Source organism: Colossoma macropomum, unplaced genomic scaffold (assembly GCF_904425465.1).
Source record: "Colossoma macropomum unplaced genomic scaffold, Colossoma_macropomum, whole genome shotgun sequence".
Classification (NCBI taxonomy): domain Eukaryota; kingdom Metazoa; phylum Chordata; class Actinopteri; order Characiformes; family Serrasalmidae; genus Colossoma; species Colossoma macropomum.
The window spans coordinates 485,125-505,719 of NW_023494903.1; the positions used below are offsets into that span (position 1 = coordinate 485,125).

At 38.7% G+C, this 20,595-nt stretch overlaps 1 protein-coding gene across 1 annotated transcript in view; it reads right to left on the reverse strand.

Annotated features, from left to right (window-relative positions):
- The window catches only part of trpm4a (transient receptor potential cation channel, subfamily M, member 4a), a 37,130-nt gene extending 19,015 nt beyond the window's left edge, over nt 1-18,115 (reverse strand). Inside the window, 5 exon segments of the mRNA XM_036560743.1 lie at nt 999-1,168; nt 2,071-2,251; nt 5,385-5,562; nt 6,175-6,236; nt 17,882-18,115. Of these exon segments, the coding sequence (XP_036416636.1) occupies nt 999-1,168; nt 2,071-2,251; nt 5,385-5,562; nt 6,175-6,236; nt 17,882-17,932 (642 nt within the window). The 5' untranslated portion in view covers nt 17,933-18,115.
- Between the last annotated feature and the right edge of the window lie 2,480 nt (nt 18,116-20,595).

Below are 20,595 nucleotides of genomic sequence, written 5' to 3' on the forward strand. Positions count from 1 at the left end.
TTGGAAAAAATAAAACATTAAATGTTAAATATAAAACGTGCTATAACTTTTGTACAGGCCACAGTTTTTTTTTCAAATATATTCAATTCAGCAAATAAACTTGTGCAGTAACGTGCAGAAGTGTGTTCTCTGCAGAGGATGTGTTAACCTGTTTTCACATAGCAAATCAACAAAAAAAGTGATTTGAATGGGGTGTCTAAACTTCTGTATTTTGTATTGGTGTATATCTATCTGTTTTTTAGCAGACCTGTAATCCTGTAAATACTAACTGCTGTGTAAACGACTGTATCTGATTACATTCCCTATCAGAAAGTTTAAGTCCGTTCTGATCATGTTCGAGAAGTTTATGCTCTGATCTTTAAAAGGCGGCGGTGGGACAGACGTCCAGCTTATGTGTCTCAGAACACGACGTCTTCCTCTCGGCCTTCTTTAATAAGCACATGTGAGGGACGTTTTCCTGAATCTGACATAATTTTAAAGTGAATAAAAACACAAGCGCTGCTCACTACTGCTCGTCTCACTCTGACTGGACTCACGTGATGCTCGTTGTCATGGCAACGTCTACACTAAGTGGTTCTATATATAAGTGTGCAATTTTGGCTCAGATTGCTTGTAGTGAGCATGTAAACGAAGATTTCCATCAGATTGTTGAGTAGAGTGATCATATAAACACCTCAGTGTTAATCTATAATCGGAATGTATTCAATCGGGTTGGCAAAAATTTTTGTATGTAAATATAGCCAATAAACTGTGTGCATGAAATGCTAACTTACTAGCTTCTTATTTTTTCTTGAAATCTGAGAAGTTGCACAGGAATAGCATATTAGAAACATTTTCTATATTTATCATTCTTAACTTACTTGTAACTAACATTTTATTCTGAGAACTCAAACCACTTCTATTGGTCCATTCATCATAAAATGCTTGCAGTGTGTAAAAGGACGTTTTCAAATGAATCTTTGTGCACATGGTTTACGCATGTGTGCACGGTACTCCACCTGTTCATTGATTAGCTGTTTGCGGTTGGCTACCATGCCCCAGGGAGCCACACCCAGAGCAACCACTTTAGACTGGGAAGGAGACGAGGCTGCAGCTACGTGATCCCGCACCGCTTCACCCACACAGCGGCCTACGCCTTCCCTCAAACCGCCCGTCATGATCCATGCACCTGAGAGAGAAACACAGCATGCAAAATTAGCATGCACTGTTCAGCAAAACCACTCCACCTGACCGGCCAGTGTCTACAGGCCCTATACAGAGCACAAAGTAACCAGAGATCATTACACTGCCAGGTCCTAAAAGCTACATGAGCAGAGAAATCAGATGTTCCTGTGGCTGGTGGGGAAATTGTCTGTATGAATACATATTCAGAACACAGGAGTACCTGTATTCAGCCCGAGTTACATTTTGTAAAGGCAGTATTCAGTATTTGCACCACAGGAACTCACAGTGAAATAATACACAGTGAAAAAGAAGAGGAGAAGAGAAGAAAAATGGGAGGTGCCAACACAGACCCTTCATCAACCAGTCGGAGAGGACGGCTGGATAACATCAGTATTTACATTCCACACAGTTCACAGGACAAAGACAATATACTGAAGATTTGACGTGTGAAAGCAAAAGACATCAAACACTCTGGATGACATCAACACACCCAAGACTGTTTCCACACTTACCTGCTGGCTACGCAAACAAGGCAGGATATGCACTGTTAGTATGTAGCGCTGCTAGTGTAGGCCAAAGGTTAAGCTGGAGCAGCCATTGATTTTTCAGAACACGACACATGACGCTCATTACGACACACAATGGATTTAAAGTATGGTTCCAGGTCAAACACCGAAAGGAGACTACAGCAGCAGAGCTGCATGATGTGAAGGTTGTTAATCACTATCCAGATGCTGATAATGCAGACAGTTTCACAGGCAACTGAGCATCTAACTCTCAGTATTTCAATGTGCTAATCTGTGCTAATCACAGACCTTCTGAGTGTTTCTGTAGGTGTTTGGAGGAATTGAGGGGTTCTGTTCATTTCATGCAGCCCAAAACAGCAAATAAGAAGAGAAAGGTCACCTGTGCTCTGAGCGGCCCGTACCAGACCCTGCCTCAGCACGTCCCGGACCCAGCTCTTCACCTTCTCCTTGCCCACCCCGCCCACCACAGACACCACCATGTTGGGCGCCGGCAGCCCCCAGTGCCCCGTCATCAGGGTGTAGACGAGCGAAGCGGGAGTGTCACAGGACAGACGCAGAAACTGGGGACAAAAACCAGTAAATGAGTTCATTAGTTCTAGAAAAGTTCCTAAAGACTCATAATTAAAATGCATCAAAATATTAATAATAAATAGGAGTGAATTTCTGGAGTAAATTTCTGACGTCACAGCATTTGGTTTTACAGTTCAGTGAATTATTTTAGTGTAGTTATTGACAAAAATACACTAAAAGCATTGAAATATATATTTTCACAAGCTCATTTTCCAAACGTTCTTTATTGCTTAGAAATAAACAGGTTATTTTCATTACTGTGTCTCTAAGGCTGGTTCATGTATGGAAAAATAAACTTCTGACCGCTCCTTTCAGACCTCATATACGATTCTTCAGGAAATCACTCAATGCATCATGAAGATCTTCGTTTTCATAATTAAGTAATTATTTTGCACTATTATTTTGTTCTGATCAGTAAAAAACAAACTGAATTCACAATTTATGCACATTATGTATATAAAACTTAACGAGAACAGCTTTAGTAGAACACTCTCACTTTTACTGTTAGAGTATAACAGGTGTGGTTTCAAATTCATGTTATATACTCATATTTCAACTGCCTAGGGACATATTGATTATATAGGAGTCAGCTCTCTTTTTTAGGAAAAGTTCAGGGAAACTTGTAAAAACTGTCTGAGATAACTGACTGAACGTTACAGACGGAGTAGAACGAGATTATGCTGAAAACCGCTGAAGAAGTTCTTTAACACGGGGTTCAGATGTGCATGATGAATGAGAATGTGTCTGCATGCTGTTTGACCAAACTGAAGACACAGAGAGACACAGGAAATCTATTGTGCAATCACATTTCAAACGTACAGTAAAGGTCACAAGATAAACCTGAAAGACTGACAACCGATCTCTCTCCCACGTTCACATTCATACTCACACACGCACCACGTCGCAAACATGTCCTTAATAGTTCGCGCCTCCACCTGCTCTATTCATAGCCGCGTCAGTGTGAATATGAGTGACAGCACAGCCTGAGTCAACACACCAGTCAGCAAAACACACAGCCGGATATAACAGACACACTCAGGGCCCAGTTACAGAGCCCATACCACTGAATTCACTCTAATGAGAACGCAGTGTTTTATGTAAACACTGTTAAAACGTATTAGTCTGTACAGTCAACATATGGAAACTAAACAGCAAAAACGGGCCGTTTTGAATTTATCATGGTTGTGATGTCACAAGCATGAACACATCTACAAACTGAGGATTTCAGTCCAGACTTTTTTTTATTTAATGCTTTTTGAATGAGATGCAATAAAAGACTGCCAACCTGAGATATTTTTGATGTGTTCGGGTCAGTTTCGGAATCTCAATGTGGTTCAGGTCGGATGCAAACAAATTTTTGTTGAGCTTGGGTCGGGTTTAGACTCAAAACAATGATGTGGCTCGAGTCAGACTCAACTTCAGAGGCTGTATTAGGGTTTGGAATAACTGTTTTTTGAACAGTGTTTTTTAATTGTGCAGTTTGAGCTAATTCAGTAATTGCGTGGTCTGTTTGTTTATATAAAAGTACCATGTACCTGTCCAGTGCGTATTACCGTCCACCTGAGTGTCCTATCTGTTATGTCTTCTGGTTTTCTGTCTGTTCAGCTAAAAAAAGTTACTGACCCTGGAAAAGTGGGAGGTGCTTCGGCCAGCTGATCTTGGCCTGGTTTATAAATAAACAGTATATTTATTGAAGATATAATAACATAAATAAATACTTCTTTTAAATGGTAAGTCCCATTGAAGGTTCTCTTGATAAAACCGAAGTTAATTCCAGCTACTGTCACATCATGAATTTATTAATCACTCAAGTGCATCAAGTCTGAAGTATCATTTACAAACAGCACACAGCAGAGCAGCAATATCAGTAACGTTAGAGGTGGAGTTGCGCCTTCAGATTACTAAACTGGGCAGTGCTGAAAGGAGATCTATGGATAAATTAACAGCCTGCAAACTAACAAAGCCAACAGCGAAGTGGAGCTCCAGTTCCCCTCAAAAAAAAAACAAACAAAAAAAAGGTTCAACTTATTTTCATGGTCATTTTCGGATTTATGCTCAGTTTTTGTTTAATTAATCTAACATTCTGATTAATCTTATTTTGTACACTTACACAGCTACAACAGACCAAATTAACTCCACAATGCACAGCTGGATATAGCAAACATACTCAGACCTCCAATGAAGGAGCCAAATGCTTCCTAATAGCTTCAGGGACAAGCATAGTGTTTTGTATTTATTTGCGTGCATAATTTTGAAATGTATATGGTTTGATGTTTTGTTAATCCAACAGCTTTACCTTAATGCATTGGCCTTGATACTATGCAAAGTTTTTATATAGGTCACGTGTGATGTACGAATGTTTTTTGGGGGGCTTTTTTCCTTTCAGAAAAAGATGGTGGGTGCACAATTTTCTGACCGTGTCGTTGTGCCGTGGACTGAACTTCGATTTTGGAACACGTGGAACTGAGATGCATGTCTGTTAAGCTTTATTTATTTTTTTTGTTTGCAATTGAAAGAGTAATAAAGGCAAGAATCGTACAGAAGATCCGTGTGGTTCAGGTGTATAGACCACCAGGGTGCAACATGGGTCAGTTACGCGGCATTTACTTTTAGCCTTTACTTTCCATTTAAAACCCAACATCCAATAAAGAGCCTAGATCGTTTAATTTTCCTTGATTTTTTGTCATTAAAGCGCTGATGTAGTATGTAAACACTGCCAAGTTTCAAAACACCACCATACATTTGAGATTTTATGTTCAGGTTGAAGTTGAATTATTAAAAGTTAATAAATACATCCGGACAGCTTATTTTGTCCACTCATATATCTACACAAAATGAATGAGCTGAATTTATTAAGAATACTTCTAAAAATAATAATTTAGCGATTAATTTATGTATAAAAGCTGACTTGTTAGCCATATGGCCTGATTGATTTCAAAATTTTCTTCAGATTTGTGCTCACAGGTCAGAGAACATGTGGATCAAATGATCTTTAAAAGCTCAGATGTGAACAATAACAGATTAAAACTGGAAAAACGTTTAAATATGCAGGACAAGGGTCTTCAGGGCAAAGCTTAGGAACCACTGCTCAGATGTGTGACAGTGTGCATGTATTTCACCTACATGACTGTGTCTGCGTCCAGCCCCGGCGAACTCCAGCTCTCCGAAGGCATCGGTAGGATATTCGGACGTGTGCACAGCCGAGTCCCACTGACTGACCACAGCAGAGCCAAAATAATCACCTGTAGCCACAGAGCCGTGCAGCGCTTGCTCACCCCCACATTGACACCGGTCTCCATGACTGCTCAGAGAGAGAGAGAGAAAAAAACAGAAGAAGCTCATCAACTGCTTCATTAAAGGGTATTTTCCTCGTAGCTGCTTTGTGAGTTCATGGGCTAAACTGCATATTCATATTTGGGGGGTAAACATTCTGGTTATATGGTCAAACTTTCATGCAACTTTAGTTGCTTGAAACCTACATGAAACTAATTGCCTTGGAGTAAAAAGTAAAGCGTCCTGCAGCTCCAATCCAAAATTTTAGCATGAGTATTCTTGTAACTCAGCCAGCAATGAGGAACACAACCCAACCGTTCATATCACAAAGCTTACAAACACACCCACATACACATACAAACATTCCTGTCCCAAGCCAAAGTCACTGTTCAGAGTCAATATGAATATTACATATAGACCTTCACTGTATCAGCAGGTTACAGCTCTCATTAGTGTCTCATTAAACCCAACCTGAAGCCATAAAACTTACAGAGATAAGGAGAATATGTAGTGGAAATCAGTACAGTACATTCTTTCCATTTTAAAGAAACGAGACAGGTGAGGTCATGTTTCAGTCACGCTCTTTCCTCCAAAAACACTGACAGGTGAGTGACAGACAAGAGAGAACATGTCTCTGTACCTGAGGGGATCCTCCAAAAATGTCGTACAGGCTTTCTTCTTTACAATCTTCGGAATCCAGCTCTGGAAAACACAAGAGTTTGAGAACATTAGGATATCAATATGCAAATGATTCCTCAAATAAATGTGTCAATTTATTCAAATCTAAACAATTACAGATGATCCAGAACAGTTTCTTTGGGTTTTTGGGTGAAGCAACACATTCAAATAAACCCCACATCAGGCCTGAGGCACAATCCTATTCCGCCCACAAAATCATTTTAATTTGGTTTTAATATTAGCCCATTTCACCATGAGCTGCAGTACAGTTTCTAGCATGCACTGCAATGTAATGTGCGCACCAACCCTCTCCCCAACAACGATATATGGGACAGCACCACAAAAAACAAACAAACAAACAAACAAACAAACAAGATGCCAGGAGTTTAGTTCAAGTGAACAGGCAGTTTCACCTACATAACAGTGGGGACATGTAAAGAGGTTTAACAGTTGTCTGCGGCTAATGTAGTCTATTATTTTATATATAGGAACTTGTTTTTATTTAAAACTATTTTTTAATCATTTAAGTATTTAGTGCCTATTTTTTGCCATTGTAGTTTTGGCATATTTTGAAAAAACAGTGGCCAGTTGGGGTCATGGCAAAATGTTAAGTAGAAATAAAATAAAAGCACCGCTGGCCCACAGGTTTGTTGAGATTTTTTAATATGGCCCCTTTAGTGCTTGAGTTTGACACCCTTGAAATAAACCAACAAATTCTTAGCCACATCAAAGATTAATTCATGCATTTTAAATACATCACTCGTCCTGCTGCAATCTCAACAGTTCACTCAGACAGCAGTTCAGAACGAAAACACAGCAACCATCAAACTTGCATCAAACTGTGGATACCTTTGTACCGGATACCTCATCATGGCAACTTATGCTGCTCTTTGACCAATCAGGAGCTTCTGACCAGGTAGACAGTCAGTCACTTTCTTTGTTTAAAATTGTACTGCAAGGGAAAAACTGCTGCAAGTCACCAGCTTTTACTTTTTTGTACAGTACACATTCAGACAAGACAAAGGAGAATCACACAGATTTTTTTTTTCATTTCTGCATAATTAAGCCTTTAAAACAGTGTTGCAGTATTTGAGTCTCAAGACCATAAATTAGCAGCCTCGGTCTCAACATCATTTTGACTTTTGTTTAATCTTAGTCACCTTAGTTTAAGGTGGATTCAGGAATTGTTCAGATCATCTGAGTGCAACCGCTGCGTCTGAGGTAATTAATAATAATACAAAAATGTATGATTGAATGTCAACAAAACCTTCAAACTAAATAAAACAGTCCTACATGTTAAATCAAATCTGTTGGCTGCTGGTTGAGGATCTAATTAATCTTTCCTTCGTGGGCATGATTTGTTTGTTGATGTTCATTGGTTCCAAAGTTCAAACATCCCCTGAGGGCAGATCAGAATGTTATTATTAGTGTGTTATGGATAATAATATAATGTTTATTGTTTGGTTTATATTCAGTTGACTTTAGGTTGTGATTCTGAATGTTTTAGAGAAGACAGACAGAAGAACCTCATTTGCTTCTATAAATTACAATGCAAAGGTTGACTAAGACTGTAATATAGTAGAACACTATTATTATTTAATGTTATATTTTCTTTTTTATTGTTATATTCTGAGAAAAAAAAATCTTAATCTGGTCTCAGCCACTCCTGGTCTCGACCTTGACTCGGACTCAACTATTACAAAGTCCAGGTCTCAGCTCTGACTCAGACTTGCCTCTTGTGGCCTTAACTACGACACTATATTAAGATGCAAAACAGTCATTCAGAGTGGTTTGATGAGTGAAACCTCGGAACTGTTCACAGTGGTGACGGGAACCAGACGTCCACCTCTAAAGGCCCCACACAGAAAGTTGTTGCATGAAATGGTTATAAATACAGTGCCTAATCTCAGAGATATTGAGTGCATTTACATGCACTTAATAATCCAATCATAATCTAATTTCTGCAGTTTTCTGATTATTCAAGTGGTCCAGTAAACAGCATACTCGGATTTCTTAGATCGGATTAAGGCCTAGAAATACAATTAAGAAATCTGATAAAGAGAGCTGGATTTTAGCTCAGTAATCAGATTTGTCAGTGCATGTGAACTCTTACTCTGATTTCTTTCAGATTTCTTAGTCTGCGCATGTACGAAAATAGACGCCGTTACCGGAAATAAGCAAGCAGCATTTAACACAGCACCTGTGGGATGGCAACAAAACACTTTTGGAGTGATGCTGAAACCAAATACATCTTCTAGATGATGCACGTTTATATTTTCAGGTGAAGTGATACTTTTAAAAAACGCCACAGCATGAAGTTTTACTTTTTCAGATTTACCACTATTTTACCATCATTAACATTACATATAAAAACTCAGAAGACACGTGTTGGTTCTGCTCTGGCTCCCAAATAAAATGTAGCAGAAGCAGAACAGAACAGTCTGGTCTAAACAAGCCATGTGAAGTTTGTAAGACATTCTTTCAGCATAGTGAACCCGTACCTGTTCTGAAGGGTTCATCTGATACTGAACCTGTGATACATTCTGGAGATACCATGACCCTGAATTTTATTCATATGACTCAGCACAAGGTTCAGAGTTACCTAAAGGGTCCAGATCATGGAGAATTGAATTCTCAGCAACAGTAACAAAAAAATGATCCATTTTTAAAGGATAAAGAGAGGTTAAAAAAGGTACTGTAAAAATGAATGACAGTTTCTTGGTATACCAAAATCAGTATATTCTGAAAAAAAAAAAATCTTAATCTGCTCTCAGCCATGACTCTGACTCCACCACTACAAAATCTTGTGCTTAACTCTGACCATTTATGTATATATAAATTTTTTTTTACTATAACTGTACTTTACTTTTTTACTATTGTTTTTAGTGTATTCCTACTTATTCTGTGTATTTAATATATATATATATATATATATATATATATATATATATATATATATATATATATATATATATAGTACAACTGCCTGTTTCTGCTGTGCATATGACAATAAAACTCTTGTATCTTGAAATAAATGTCCAGAAATAAATGACATGCCAAAAAATGCAGGATGATAAATAAGGAGGAGGATTTGTGTGTTTGATGCCTTCTCACAGATGTTCAGTGAACAAATTCTCTTCTCTCTGCTAAAGCAGTTTTTCAGCAAAACCTCGTGTCACTTATGGCACATGGTGAGTTGATTGCAACTCACTACCACATTCCATAGATAATGAAGAACAGAACATACAGAGACACAGAGGCACAGAGAGGCACAGCCAGGATGAAGATGCAGAGGGTGTAAGAAGTGATCATAATCATTTAAAGCAGAAACACTTTCCAACATTTCCTACAGTACTAAAATAAATAAACTCAAAATTAAAAAAATTCAAAGATTCATAAAAGGTCCCATTACTGGTATACAGCTGGCACACATGTGCTGAGCTTAAAACCCACCGCCTTCTGCCTTTGGGGTCTATATTTAGGGTCATAATGTATAAACCAACATGAAGACTCAGACACAAAAGGAAATCATACGTTTTAAAACTGACGTGTAGTTGCATTGTATGAGCACTGAAATGTTACTAATTTTTATTTTTGGCCTTCGTACATTCTTTTGCAACCTGCTTTATATATTTATTTATTCCCTTTATTTTATTTTTTTTGTAAATGTATTTTCCCTCCACATTTGGTTGCTTTAGCTTTACCGCATTAGTTGTACAAAAAAAACCCACTAAACATAAAAATAATCAAATATATATATAAATAAATAAATAAACAGACAAATAGACATTAAACACACTACCATCAAATCACAATTCCAACACTTTCGGATAGCACAGAGGATCTTCATTATAAATCATACAAAACAGTCAAACTGGGGACAGTGGTGGGGAATATGATATTGTTATTGTGACCATTTATGTCATATTTCTGAGCACACTGTCAATTCCTAATGCTGACAAACTGCACATTTAGCATGATTAGCCCTGTTTAATTTGATTTAGTGCAGTGCAGTGTGTGAAACAAGGAAAAAAAAACACTGTACTGTAGTTGTTGTTTTTTTTTAATTATTATTATTATGTGGCACAACTGGTTTTGGTTCCAACCTAACAAGCCTCATAAGTAAAAGTCCAACAGCAACTTAAATGGCTTGACAAAGGTTACTTAAGGTTATTAATCTACTGCTGACCAGAGATGCTTCTGGCCCGGCCACATTTAGTCCTGTCTGTGTCTATGCTGTACAAAGATGGTCTTGTTATAAACAACTGGCTATTGTCAAACTGTGCAAGAGTGACCAGGAGTGCGAGTTTACCGCCAAGTTAATAATCTGCTTTTACTAGAGATCTCATATGCCTTACAGCGCTATTTGGAGCAGAACATGCAGTCATATGAGAGAGAGAGAGAGAGAGAGGGAGAGAGAGAGAGAGAGAGCAGTATTTATACTAGAAAAGAGTGAGTGCACATGTTAAGCAATCCCTCAGTGTTGCTAGGGTGCTGCCAGATGGTTGCTATGGTACATCGGGCAGCTGTTAGGCAGTTATTGGGTGGCTCCTAGGTCATTGCAAGGATATTACAAGGTGGCTGCTATGGTGCCAAACGGTTGCTATGGTATGCAATGTGGTCACCAGCGTGTTACTACCAGGTGGTTGCTCTAGTGTTTCAGGTGATTGCTAGGTTGTGGATAGGCAGAAACTATATTATACTAGATGGTTGCTAAGGTGTTGCTATGGCATTTTAGATGGCTGCTAGGGTGCTGCTTAGCATTTTATATGTTGGGGTGTTGCCATGGTATCCCTGGTGGTTGCTAGACAGACGCAATGGTGTTGCTAGGTTGCTGCTTAGCAATGTACAATCACTAATTATGAATTAGCATGCTGATTTTTTATTGTTAACTATTAGTAATGGAATAAATATGCTAATAGTAATTTAAATTAATTGCCTGCTAGGGTACTGCTAGATGGTTGCTATGATACATTGAGCAGCTGTTAGGTAGTTGTTAGAAGGCTCCTAGGTTGTTGCAAGGGTATTACAAGGTGGCTGCTATGGTGCCAAACAGTTGCTAAGGTATGGAAAGTGGTCACCAGGGTGTTGCTAGGCAGCAACTATGTTATACTAGGTGGTTGCTAAGGTGTTGCTACAGTATCTTAGATGGTTGCCAGTGTGCTGCTAAGCAGTTCACAGTTCCAGTTGGTTGCTAAAGTGTTGCTACGTGGTTGCTGTGATATCGGAGGTGGTTGCTATAGAGGTTTCAGATGGCTGCTAGGGTGTTGCCATGGTGGTTTCTAGGCAGTTGCTATGGTGTTGCTAGGTTGCTGCATAGCAACGTGCAGTCACTAATTATATGTATGAGTTAGCATGATAATTATTAATAATGGAATAAATATGCTTAAAGTAAGCTAAAGCATCGTAGAAACTGGCTTATATGGTGGCAGCTCACTGTACATTAATTTATACTTTTAGTGCATCTATGAGAAAGTATTTTTGGTTGGAAAGAGACAAATGTATTCAGTTACTGTTAGAAGAACTAACACTAATGCCAATATTCCTTCAAAATAAGAGTTTTCCTGAAACTCTCCAAAAAGGCTACACTATAGTTTAAGCTGCTGATCCCAGACTTATTAAATAACAAGGTAACAATATATTTTCAAGGCGGACAGGATTTTTGATAGGATTTGATGGATTTTCGAGTTAAAATTCATTATTTCCAATAATGAATGTTAAAATGTTTTGATTTCACATAACTAAAAACTTGCAGTGTGTTTTCAGCCCTAGAGACACACAGGCAGGGGGATGAGAAACATGGGTTTAACTGGGCCCAGAGCAGAGGCTGCTGGAAGAGGAAAAAAAAACAAAAATCCCCAAACCAATCGTCACATGCTCACTGGTCAGCTGGCAAACACAGTGAGACAACAGCGCAGACTTTTCTAAATATGTCTGCACACAACCATTAACACCCAGACTCTACACACAGCAAAATCAACAACGCTGAACAAACTCCACCAGCGTTAAATGTACTCCTTATACAGTACTGTGTAAAACTGACCACCACCTTCCAGCTAAAATGGCCATTATCTTTGAGAGAGAGGAGAAAATCAAGCTGCTTCAGATCTGAAAACATCCACAGGTGTTTCTGTCCATCCTTCCACTGTGAGAAGACGACTCAGCGCTATGGGTCTGAAAGGATGTGTAGCTGTTAAGAAGCTTCACTGAGAAAAGGAGACGGACATATCAAACAAAGAAGCTGAACAATGGACTGACCACCCCAGAGTCCAGACCTCAACACCACTGAATGTGTTTGATTACTTCAGAAAATGATGAACCAACTTCTAAGACTGAACTTTGGAGGTGTGTCTGCAGATTTCTTTGAGGAACTGAAAGTGAGTCTCTGAAAAGAACTTTACTAAAGGCATGATATTTATATGACATTTGTTTTTGAGGCTTATGGGTAATACTCTAATATTAATTAATGCTTACATTTTCTGCTTTTTTCCTTCACATTGAAAAACATAACTTGTACTTATTGGCTGTCAAAAACAAATGTAATATGATGCGAGAACTATGCAACTTGGCAGTTATTCAGAAGCTGTGCAAAACATACAAGAAAATATGTCTAGAACAAAAAACAAAGCTGACTTCTAAATGTTTGTGGAGGCAAAGTAATAAAATAAATGACTAGAATGGCCTGTATTTGTAAAGCGGCATCAAATCTAGAGACTGAATAAAGAGAAACTTCCATTAATATATAATTACAGTATATTATTCACCATTTAATAACTTCTGATTGTTCTCAGAATACTTGAAATTGTAAATAAAAGTTCTGAAACACATTTACGGGCTGGTTTATGTTATTTAAATCTACACTAAAATTAACTAATAAAAACTACTAATTAAAGGTGATTTGAAAATGAGCAGTATTGCACATAGCAAAACTGACTGTTAACCTTTATTTTTGAACACACACCCATGATGTTACCCAGCATGATGTTACCTGAGCATTTTTCCTTTCAACTGTAGGCCCACATTCTTAAAGGTTCCTAACTGGTTCCCAGCTTCAGCATATAATACTAGGAAAAGCGCTTAACTGGTGTAGAACCTTTAGATTATGTGGAGGTTCTTTTAACTTCTTTCTTTTGAGGAAACAAAAGTGGTTGTTCTGTAGTTTTGCTCCAAAGTTTTCCACTGGAATTCATTTAGCATCTTTACTTTTAAGAGTGGACATTATCAACATCAGCGCCTAGCTAAGATCACTAAGGCTGTCACATAATTAAAATATTTGACGGTGATTAATCACATCAGTTTCTCACGATGAGTCACGTTTGATTTATTTGCTCAAATATGACCCTTAAAAAAGTTTCCATTTAAACAGCAGTGCATGATATAACAATATGAGCGGACAGAATAAACTTCATCAGAGCAAATTTATTTCTTTCAGTAATTCAGTAACATTATGTTCATCATGTGGATGTACTAATCACACAAACCTGAACATGAAAATCATGTGATTTCAGACTGAACAGTTTCCAGTTTTTATCTCTGATGTTCACAGAGAGCAACATTGTCTGCATGTTCCAACCAATGAGTGAACATCATATATACAGTCAATGGTCCCAACTCCTCCACAACTGTAGCTTCCCACTCGTTACATACAGTTACATCACGTCTCACTGAGTGCGTTAACATGCACTCAATAATGTGATCATAATTTCTGCAGTTATCTGATTATTCAAACGGTCATGTAAACAGCATACTTCAATTTCTTAGATCGGATTAAGGCCTACAAATCCGAGTAAGAAATCTGATAAAGAGAGCTGGATTTTAGCTCAGTAATCAGATTTCTCAGTGTGAACTCTTACTCTGATTTCTTTCAGATTTATTAGTCTGTGCATGTGCAAAAGCAAACACCAGTACCGGAAATAAGCAAGGAGCGTACTCCCGATTGGCAGCAAAACACTTTCGCAGAGACGTTGAAACGAAATACATACTGGATAAAATGAAGGATTTGAATATTCTTCATCTTCTAGGTGATGTATGTTCATATTTTCAGGTAGAGAGTTTTTTAAAAAAGCCGTGGCATGAAGTTTGAGTTTTACGTTACGTTTACATCACGTTGTGTTCTGTGAGTTTATTGGCTGGTTGCAAAGCAGAAATTGATTACTGTCTGACTTATGTAGACCCGGAGTTTCCCATTATCTGATTACTCAAGTGCATGTAAACACGTTGATTACTGGCAAAATCTAATTTTCTGCAGTTATCAGATTATTAAGTGCATGTAAACGCAGTTACTGATTTATCCACGGGTCTTACCCTTTAGCGACCCCTGCTGGAGATCATTCAGACTGCCACACGTGCTCTAAACGAGCAAGTTCCAAACGCAAGTCTATGTGCTTTACAGATTTTGAGTAATTAGGCAGGGAAGAGAAGCTTTCCCCTAAATAAATGAATGAATAAATAAATGAATAAATAAATAAATAAATAAACAAAAAAGAGCAGCTTTCCTACACCACCAGCACAACCACTGAGCGTGTTTTCAGCACGCTCAGAACAAAACAGCTGTAAATACAGACAGCAGCAGCTCCTCACACAGACAGACTGTAGATCCTCTAACACACCTTTCTCCAGGAACCCGTTTCAGCACGACTGGTAATGTTGTAACAACACTGCATCTGCTTAAACCATGCTTAACAACATGCTTTCTTCTCTGAAACATTGTTCGTTGTCAGAACTGCATTCCTGTTATGGTTGGGTCATTTTTCCTGTAGGTTTAATAAATCACATGTTTACAGACTATAAATGGCTTCTGGTTAAAAAAATAAATGGCTAAAGTTGACTGCGTGAATTAGCCTAAAGGCTACAGTTTCTGTAGCTATCCTTGCCTTTGCTTTTTTAACAGCTGATGTAATACATACATAAAAATTCCCCCCGTTCATGGTTGGTGAGGGAAGCCATTTGGTTCAAAGGAGGCCGCTGCACGGCTTTATCAGTTTAACAAAAAACAAAACAAAAAAATGAACAGTCTAAAGCCAAACAACATAATTAGGGCTGATTCAGCACACAAACTAACATTAAACATTGAAAGAAAAAAGATTGTGAGATAAATATAATTACCATTATGCAGCTTAAAACTGTAGCCATTGTTTTAAGAGTAAAAGGGAATAAAACATTTAATGGATGTACTACTTACTATTATTTACAAGCTGTTTAAAAATGACTGGTCAATGACAAACGCATTTTTTTCCCCACCATGTTGGTCAGACAGCTGTAAACAAAACGGTTCTCGTCCGTGGGTTCCCAGCCGCCTATTCCCAGAAATACTCGCTGAAGGCCGCAGTAAGTGTGCATAATAGGGCTGGGTAGTTAAACAAATTCCATTTTTTTTTCATCACGATTTTGTCTTTCAACAATTAAGAAAAAAAAATGATTATGTCGATTATGTCATATTCTGTTTTACAATGATGTTCTATATACAATGTTTATATACAATAATATAAATCCCTTTTCTTTTTTTTGTTTTTCACTTGAATTATATTTTAAGTCAAGGAAATCAACTCAATAAGTAATCGTGTCAAATAATCTCAATCATGCGCTGTTCATGCGCTGATTACTTGGATCAGGTGTGCTCAGGCCAAGGAAAACACTAAAAAGTGCAGGGCAATGGGTCTCCAGGAGCAGGGTTCAGAAACACTGGCACAGATGGTGCTCGTGAGCTCATTTTGGCCAGTAAAATGAGACCTGTGCAGCAGGAGTGCTCAATCCTGGTCCTGAAGATCTACCATCCTGGAGAGTTCAGACCCAACCCATTTGGCTCTAATGTTCAGATCCCTGAAGGGCTTCACTGCCTGGATCAGGTGTGTTAGATTAGAGATGGAGCCAAACTCTGCAGGGTGGTAGATCTCCAGGACCACAACTGGGTGCTCCTGCCCTACAGCCTTGCGGTACTCACGTGCATGCACAAGTATGGAATGCAGGACTGTGATTGTGCCAATTGAGACTGGGCTTTAGATCCTCCCTACTGAAAACAATCATAGAAACCATTCAAAGTTTCTTTTGGACCATAATAGTGTTTAACAGTGAGTAAAGGAATTCTGAGTTTTCCTGATGGGCTGATATCACAGTGTTAAAGATTCTGAAGGTTTAACACAAGGGTGCTCAATCCTGGTCCTGGAGATCTACCACCCTGGGGAGATCAGATCCAGCAAACCTGGCTCATATATTCAGATGCTCATGAAGGCCTTCATTATTTGGATCAGGTTAGATTAGGGCTTGAGCTAAAGTCTGCAGGGTAGTAGATCTCCAGGACCAGGATCGGGCATTCCTGCCCTACAGCCCTGTGGTCCTCACGTGCATGCGCAAGAGTGGAATGTGCACCGTTTGAGACTGGGCTTTAGATCCTCCCTACTGAAAACAACCATAGAAACCAAGGTTTCTTTTGGATCGTGAAGGCATCCAACAGTGAGTGAAGGAAGTCTGTGTTTTCCCTGACAAGTGGCTTCTAATAGTAACCACTAAGCCTGTTCCTGTTAGAAAGCAAAATCATCAGGTTTTATTGGCTTTTTTTTTTCAGCAGGACTACGCTGGAGCAGTGAAGAGGTGGGTAATTAAGCCTGTGCAGGTCAGTGGAACCTTCTGCGTTATAATGCATGATCATAGCTGTGATTTAAAGCTGCAGCTTCAGAGTTTGACTTAATTTATTCTACAATTCCAGCCTGTTCTACAATAAACTACACCCGGCAGCTTAGAGACCACTGAATGAAGTTCGTACAGATCTCCTCCCTGCTGAAAAAAAGACCATTAGGATTAAAACCTGGTTGTGCTTTCATAATAATAGGAACTGGATTTGGTTAACATTAGAGACCACTAGTTTACTGTAGAACACCTGTAGGAAGCCACCAGATGCATTCTCATGCAGCCATTGGTCACTTGTTAGGAGTTTAGGAGCTTTTACACTGTGATATCAAACCCATTAAAAAAGCCAAAACACACAACAAAAAACCTTCAGGAACCAACAGAAACACAATGTTTTTTTTCAGCAGGTTATTAGAAAACTTTATTTTCAGTATTGTACTTTATTTGAACTTATTGTGTGGTTTTATGTACCAAACACAACCACAATTTTTAATTTACACGAACGTTTTCCAGCCTCTCTTAGCCCTTAAAATTAAACAGGCTGGTTTAGTTATTGTTTTATATGTATATATATATATATATATATATATATATATGCAAATGAGCTCTGTTCTGACTGGCTGTCCTGTTTCCAGTAGAACATCTTTAGATCCCACTGAGAAACCATTAATCCAAATCTCATTAGAAGGAAAGCAAAAAACACTGAGTTTTAATCCTAATGGACCTTTTTCAGCAGGGAGCCCATCAGCAAAACACTGAACCCCATTAGTGACTGCTGGACACTTGAACAGAAACTTAATTGCTTCTATGATTTTTGTCAGCAGAGCTTTTTTGGCTTCGTAACCTAAAGCCACAGTTAAATATGTTCGTGTCCACTGGAAACTTTTCCCTAAACAAGAAATGAACTCACGTCGTGCTCTTCCTGTTTGGTTTAGCTCAGGCTGAGAGTGAGGGACTAAAGAGGAGCTTCACAGAGGAGGAAAACTCCCAAAGCTCTGGCTAACTAACCGCAGCTAGTCGAGCTCAGTGAGGTAATTCAGACTAACCTGGTCCTTCCCAGCTCCGTTTCTGTTATCTGCGTTGTCTTTGTCGGTCATGATTTCTCTGTCCACTCCCAACAGGCGCTGTACTGTACTGGACTTCCAGAGGGGGGCAAATCAGGGCCGGTGAGTCTCCACAGCCATCTACTCCCCTCAGTCCTCCAAACACGCTCTGGGATGCAGCCGCTCCCTCCGCGAGCTCGAGCTCTACCTCTCAGCCGACCATCCGGGAACTTTCCCCTCAGTGCGGCCACGCCCAACACAGGTGGAGGAGGCTGGTCTGGAGAGGAGGGAAGTGTTTTTTAAAAGGAGAGATTTTTTTTAGGACTGTTTTTTTTTTTATTGATGCAATTATAACACACATCATTACAACATACACCACTACTACACTAAATGGGTGAATTAACAGCAGAAAAATACTCTAAAATGACAAAATAAAAGTCAGACAAACATACAATAAATACATAAAAACTACTTTAAAAAAACATAATGATAATCAGACATTAGGGGAATTAAAATATATTGCAAGGTTCCAGATATCTGAGGAAAGTGTTGCTCTTCTGACCATTTATTGTTTTAAGAGATGTGATCAAATATTTAATTTCTATTTTAAAAACTCTCATTCCAGGAATTGCCCTGCGATGGACTGGCGACCTGTCCAGGGTGTATCCTGCCTTCTGCCCAATGACAGCTGGGATAGGCTCCAGCACCCCACTGCGACCCAGAAGCATACGCGGTTTAGATGATGTATGTATGTCTGTATGTATGTATTACAGGAATTTAATTAGAACATTTGTTTTTATGAATAAAATGTTTGGCAGAAAAAAAGGAACAACATGCTCGAGGGCGGTATCAAAATTCATGTAATAACAAAAAGATATCTTTTATTGTAACGACATGACTTTGATTTACGGAAGAAAAAAGAAACAAGCCCAGAAAAGAGACACGGTCGTAAAACAAGTGAACTATTGATTCACTTTCTTCTTTACAAAAGGTGCATAATTCTTCTATGTGTGTAAATTTTGACAAGAGAGACTTACAGGGATATATTTTATGGATAATTTTGAAATGTGTCTCTCTAGTCCTGCTGAGAATTTTTAAAGGAGAGATATCAGGAGCGAGAATGGAGGAAAGACGTATCATAAAACTGAATTTTCCTCACTTTTTCTAAATAAAAAATGTGATGTAGTATGAAAACACATTTTAAAACCTCATTTTCAGTCCCCACATACAGTCCACATAAGGGATACTCATCACATTCACACAGAGGTTATAAGGAGTGTTTCCACCTCCGACTGCTTTTGAATGTCGCCACAAAACAGGACAGCCAATCAGAACAAGTTCATTTGCATATATCAGTCTTAAAGCCACAGTAACTAAAGCAGCCTGTTTCATGTTAAGGGCTAACGAGAGACTAGAAAATGGAAATGTAATGGTTGTGTTTGGAACATAAAACCACATAATAAGTTAAAATAAAGTACAATACTGAAAAAGTTTCCTAATAACCCTGCTAAAACCCATACAAACCATTAAGTGCTTCTGTTGGTTTCCTTATGGTTTTGTAATGTGTTTTTTTGATGGGTTGATATCACAATGTAAAGGATCCTAATGGTTTAAAGGTGACCAGTGGCTGATTCTAAATGCATCTGATGGCTTTCTACAGGAAACCAATTGAACCAAATCCCATTAGAAAGCAAAATCATCAGGTTTTAACAGTCTTTTTTCAGCAGGGCTATGTTGGAGCATTGAAAAGTTGAGTAGTAAAGCATGTGCAGTTGAGTTGGACCCTCTGGCTTATAACATATAATCATTGCTGTGATTAAGTTTGACTTAATTGTTTCACTATTCCAGCACTTTCCCCTCAATCTGGCCACACTCAACACAGGTGGAGGAGGCTGGTCTGGAGAGAAAGGGGATTGTTTTATAAAGGTGGAGTATCAGGAGCAAGAATGGAGGAAAGACACCCTCTAAAAGTATCATTACACTGAATTTTCCTCACTTTTTCTAAATAAGAAATGTGATGTAGTATGTAGACATGTTTTAAAGCCTCATTTTCAGTCCCCACACCCCACATACAGTTCGTATAAGGGAAATACCCCCATTTCACACTGAAGTTATCAAGAGTGTTTCCACCCAGGACTACTTTTTAAGGCCAGGATAAAGGACAGCTTTACAGAACCCCTAGGGTCTGCACTACTCACCAGGGAAATTTTTGGTTTAAGTTTCATCTTAAACACACTGTTAAACTTCAAAACATTCATTTACAAAGTCATTCTCTCCCCCCCCCCACCCCCCTCTCACCCCACCAAAACACTTATTCATCACAGACAGTCCCCATTCTTTTCCAATCTTGCTTCTGGAGTCTCCACAGCACATTCAAACAGTTTCCTGCTCGGACACACCCATTTTCACCTCAGTCAGGGCTTGCTAATGAGCTAATAACATATATCAGTCTTAAAGGCACAGTAGGTTGGAAAACGTCAGTATTACTGAATCAGCTATTCATTGGCTGTCTTGTTGCCCTTCATGAGCTGATTTAAATGTTGTAGAATTGAGTAAATGCTAAATGCAGTGGTGTAGCCATCCAGGATGTGTAGGTATGAAGCTAGAATGAAAGTTCATCATGAAACCTGACTCCATTTGTTACTCCCATGTTGCAACATGTGCTGCCCCCCTGTTAAAAGACACAGGACACCTCAGTTAGCGTGTAGTAAAAGGTC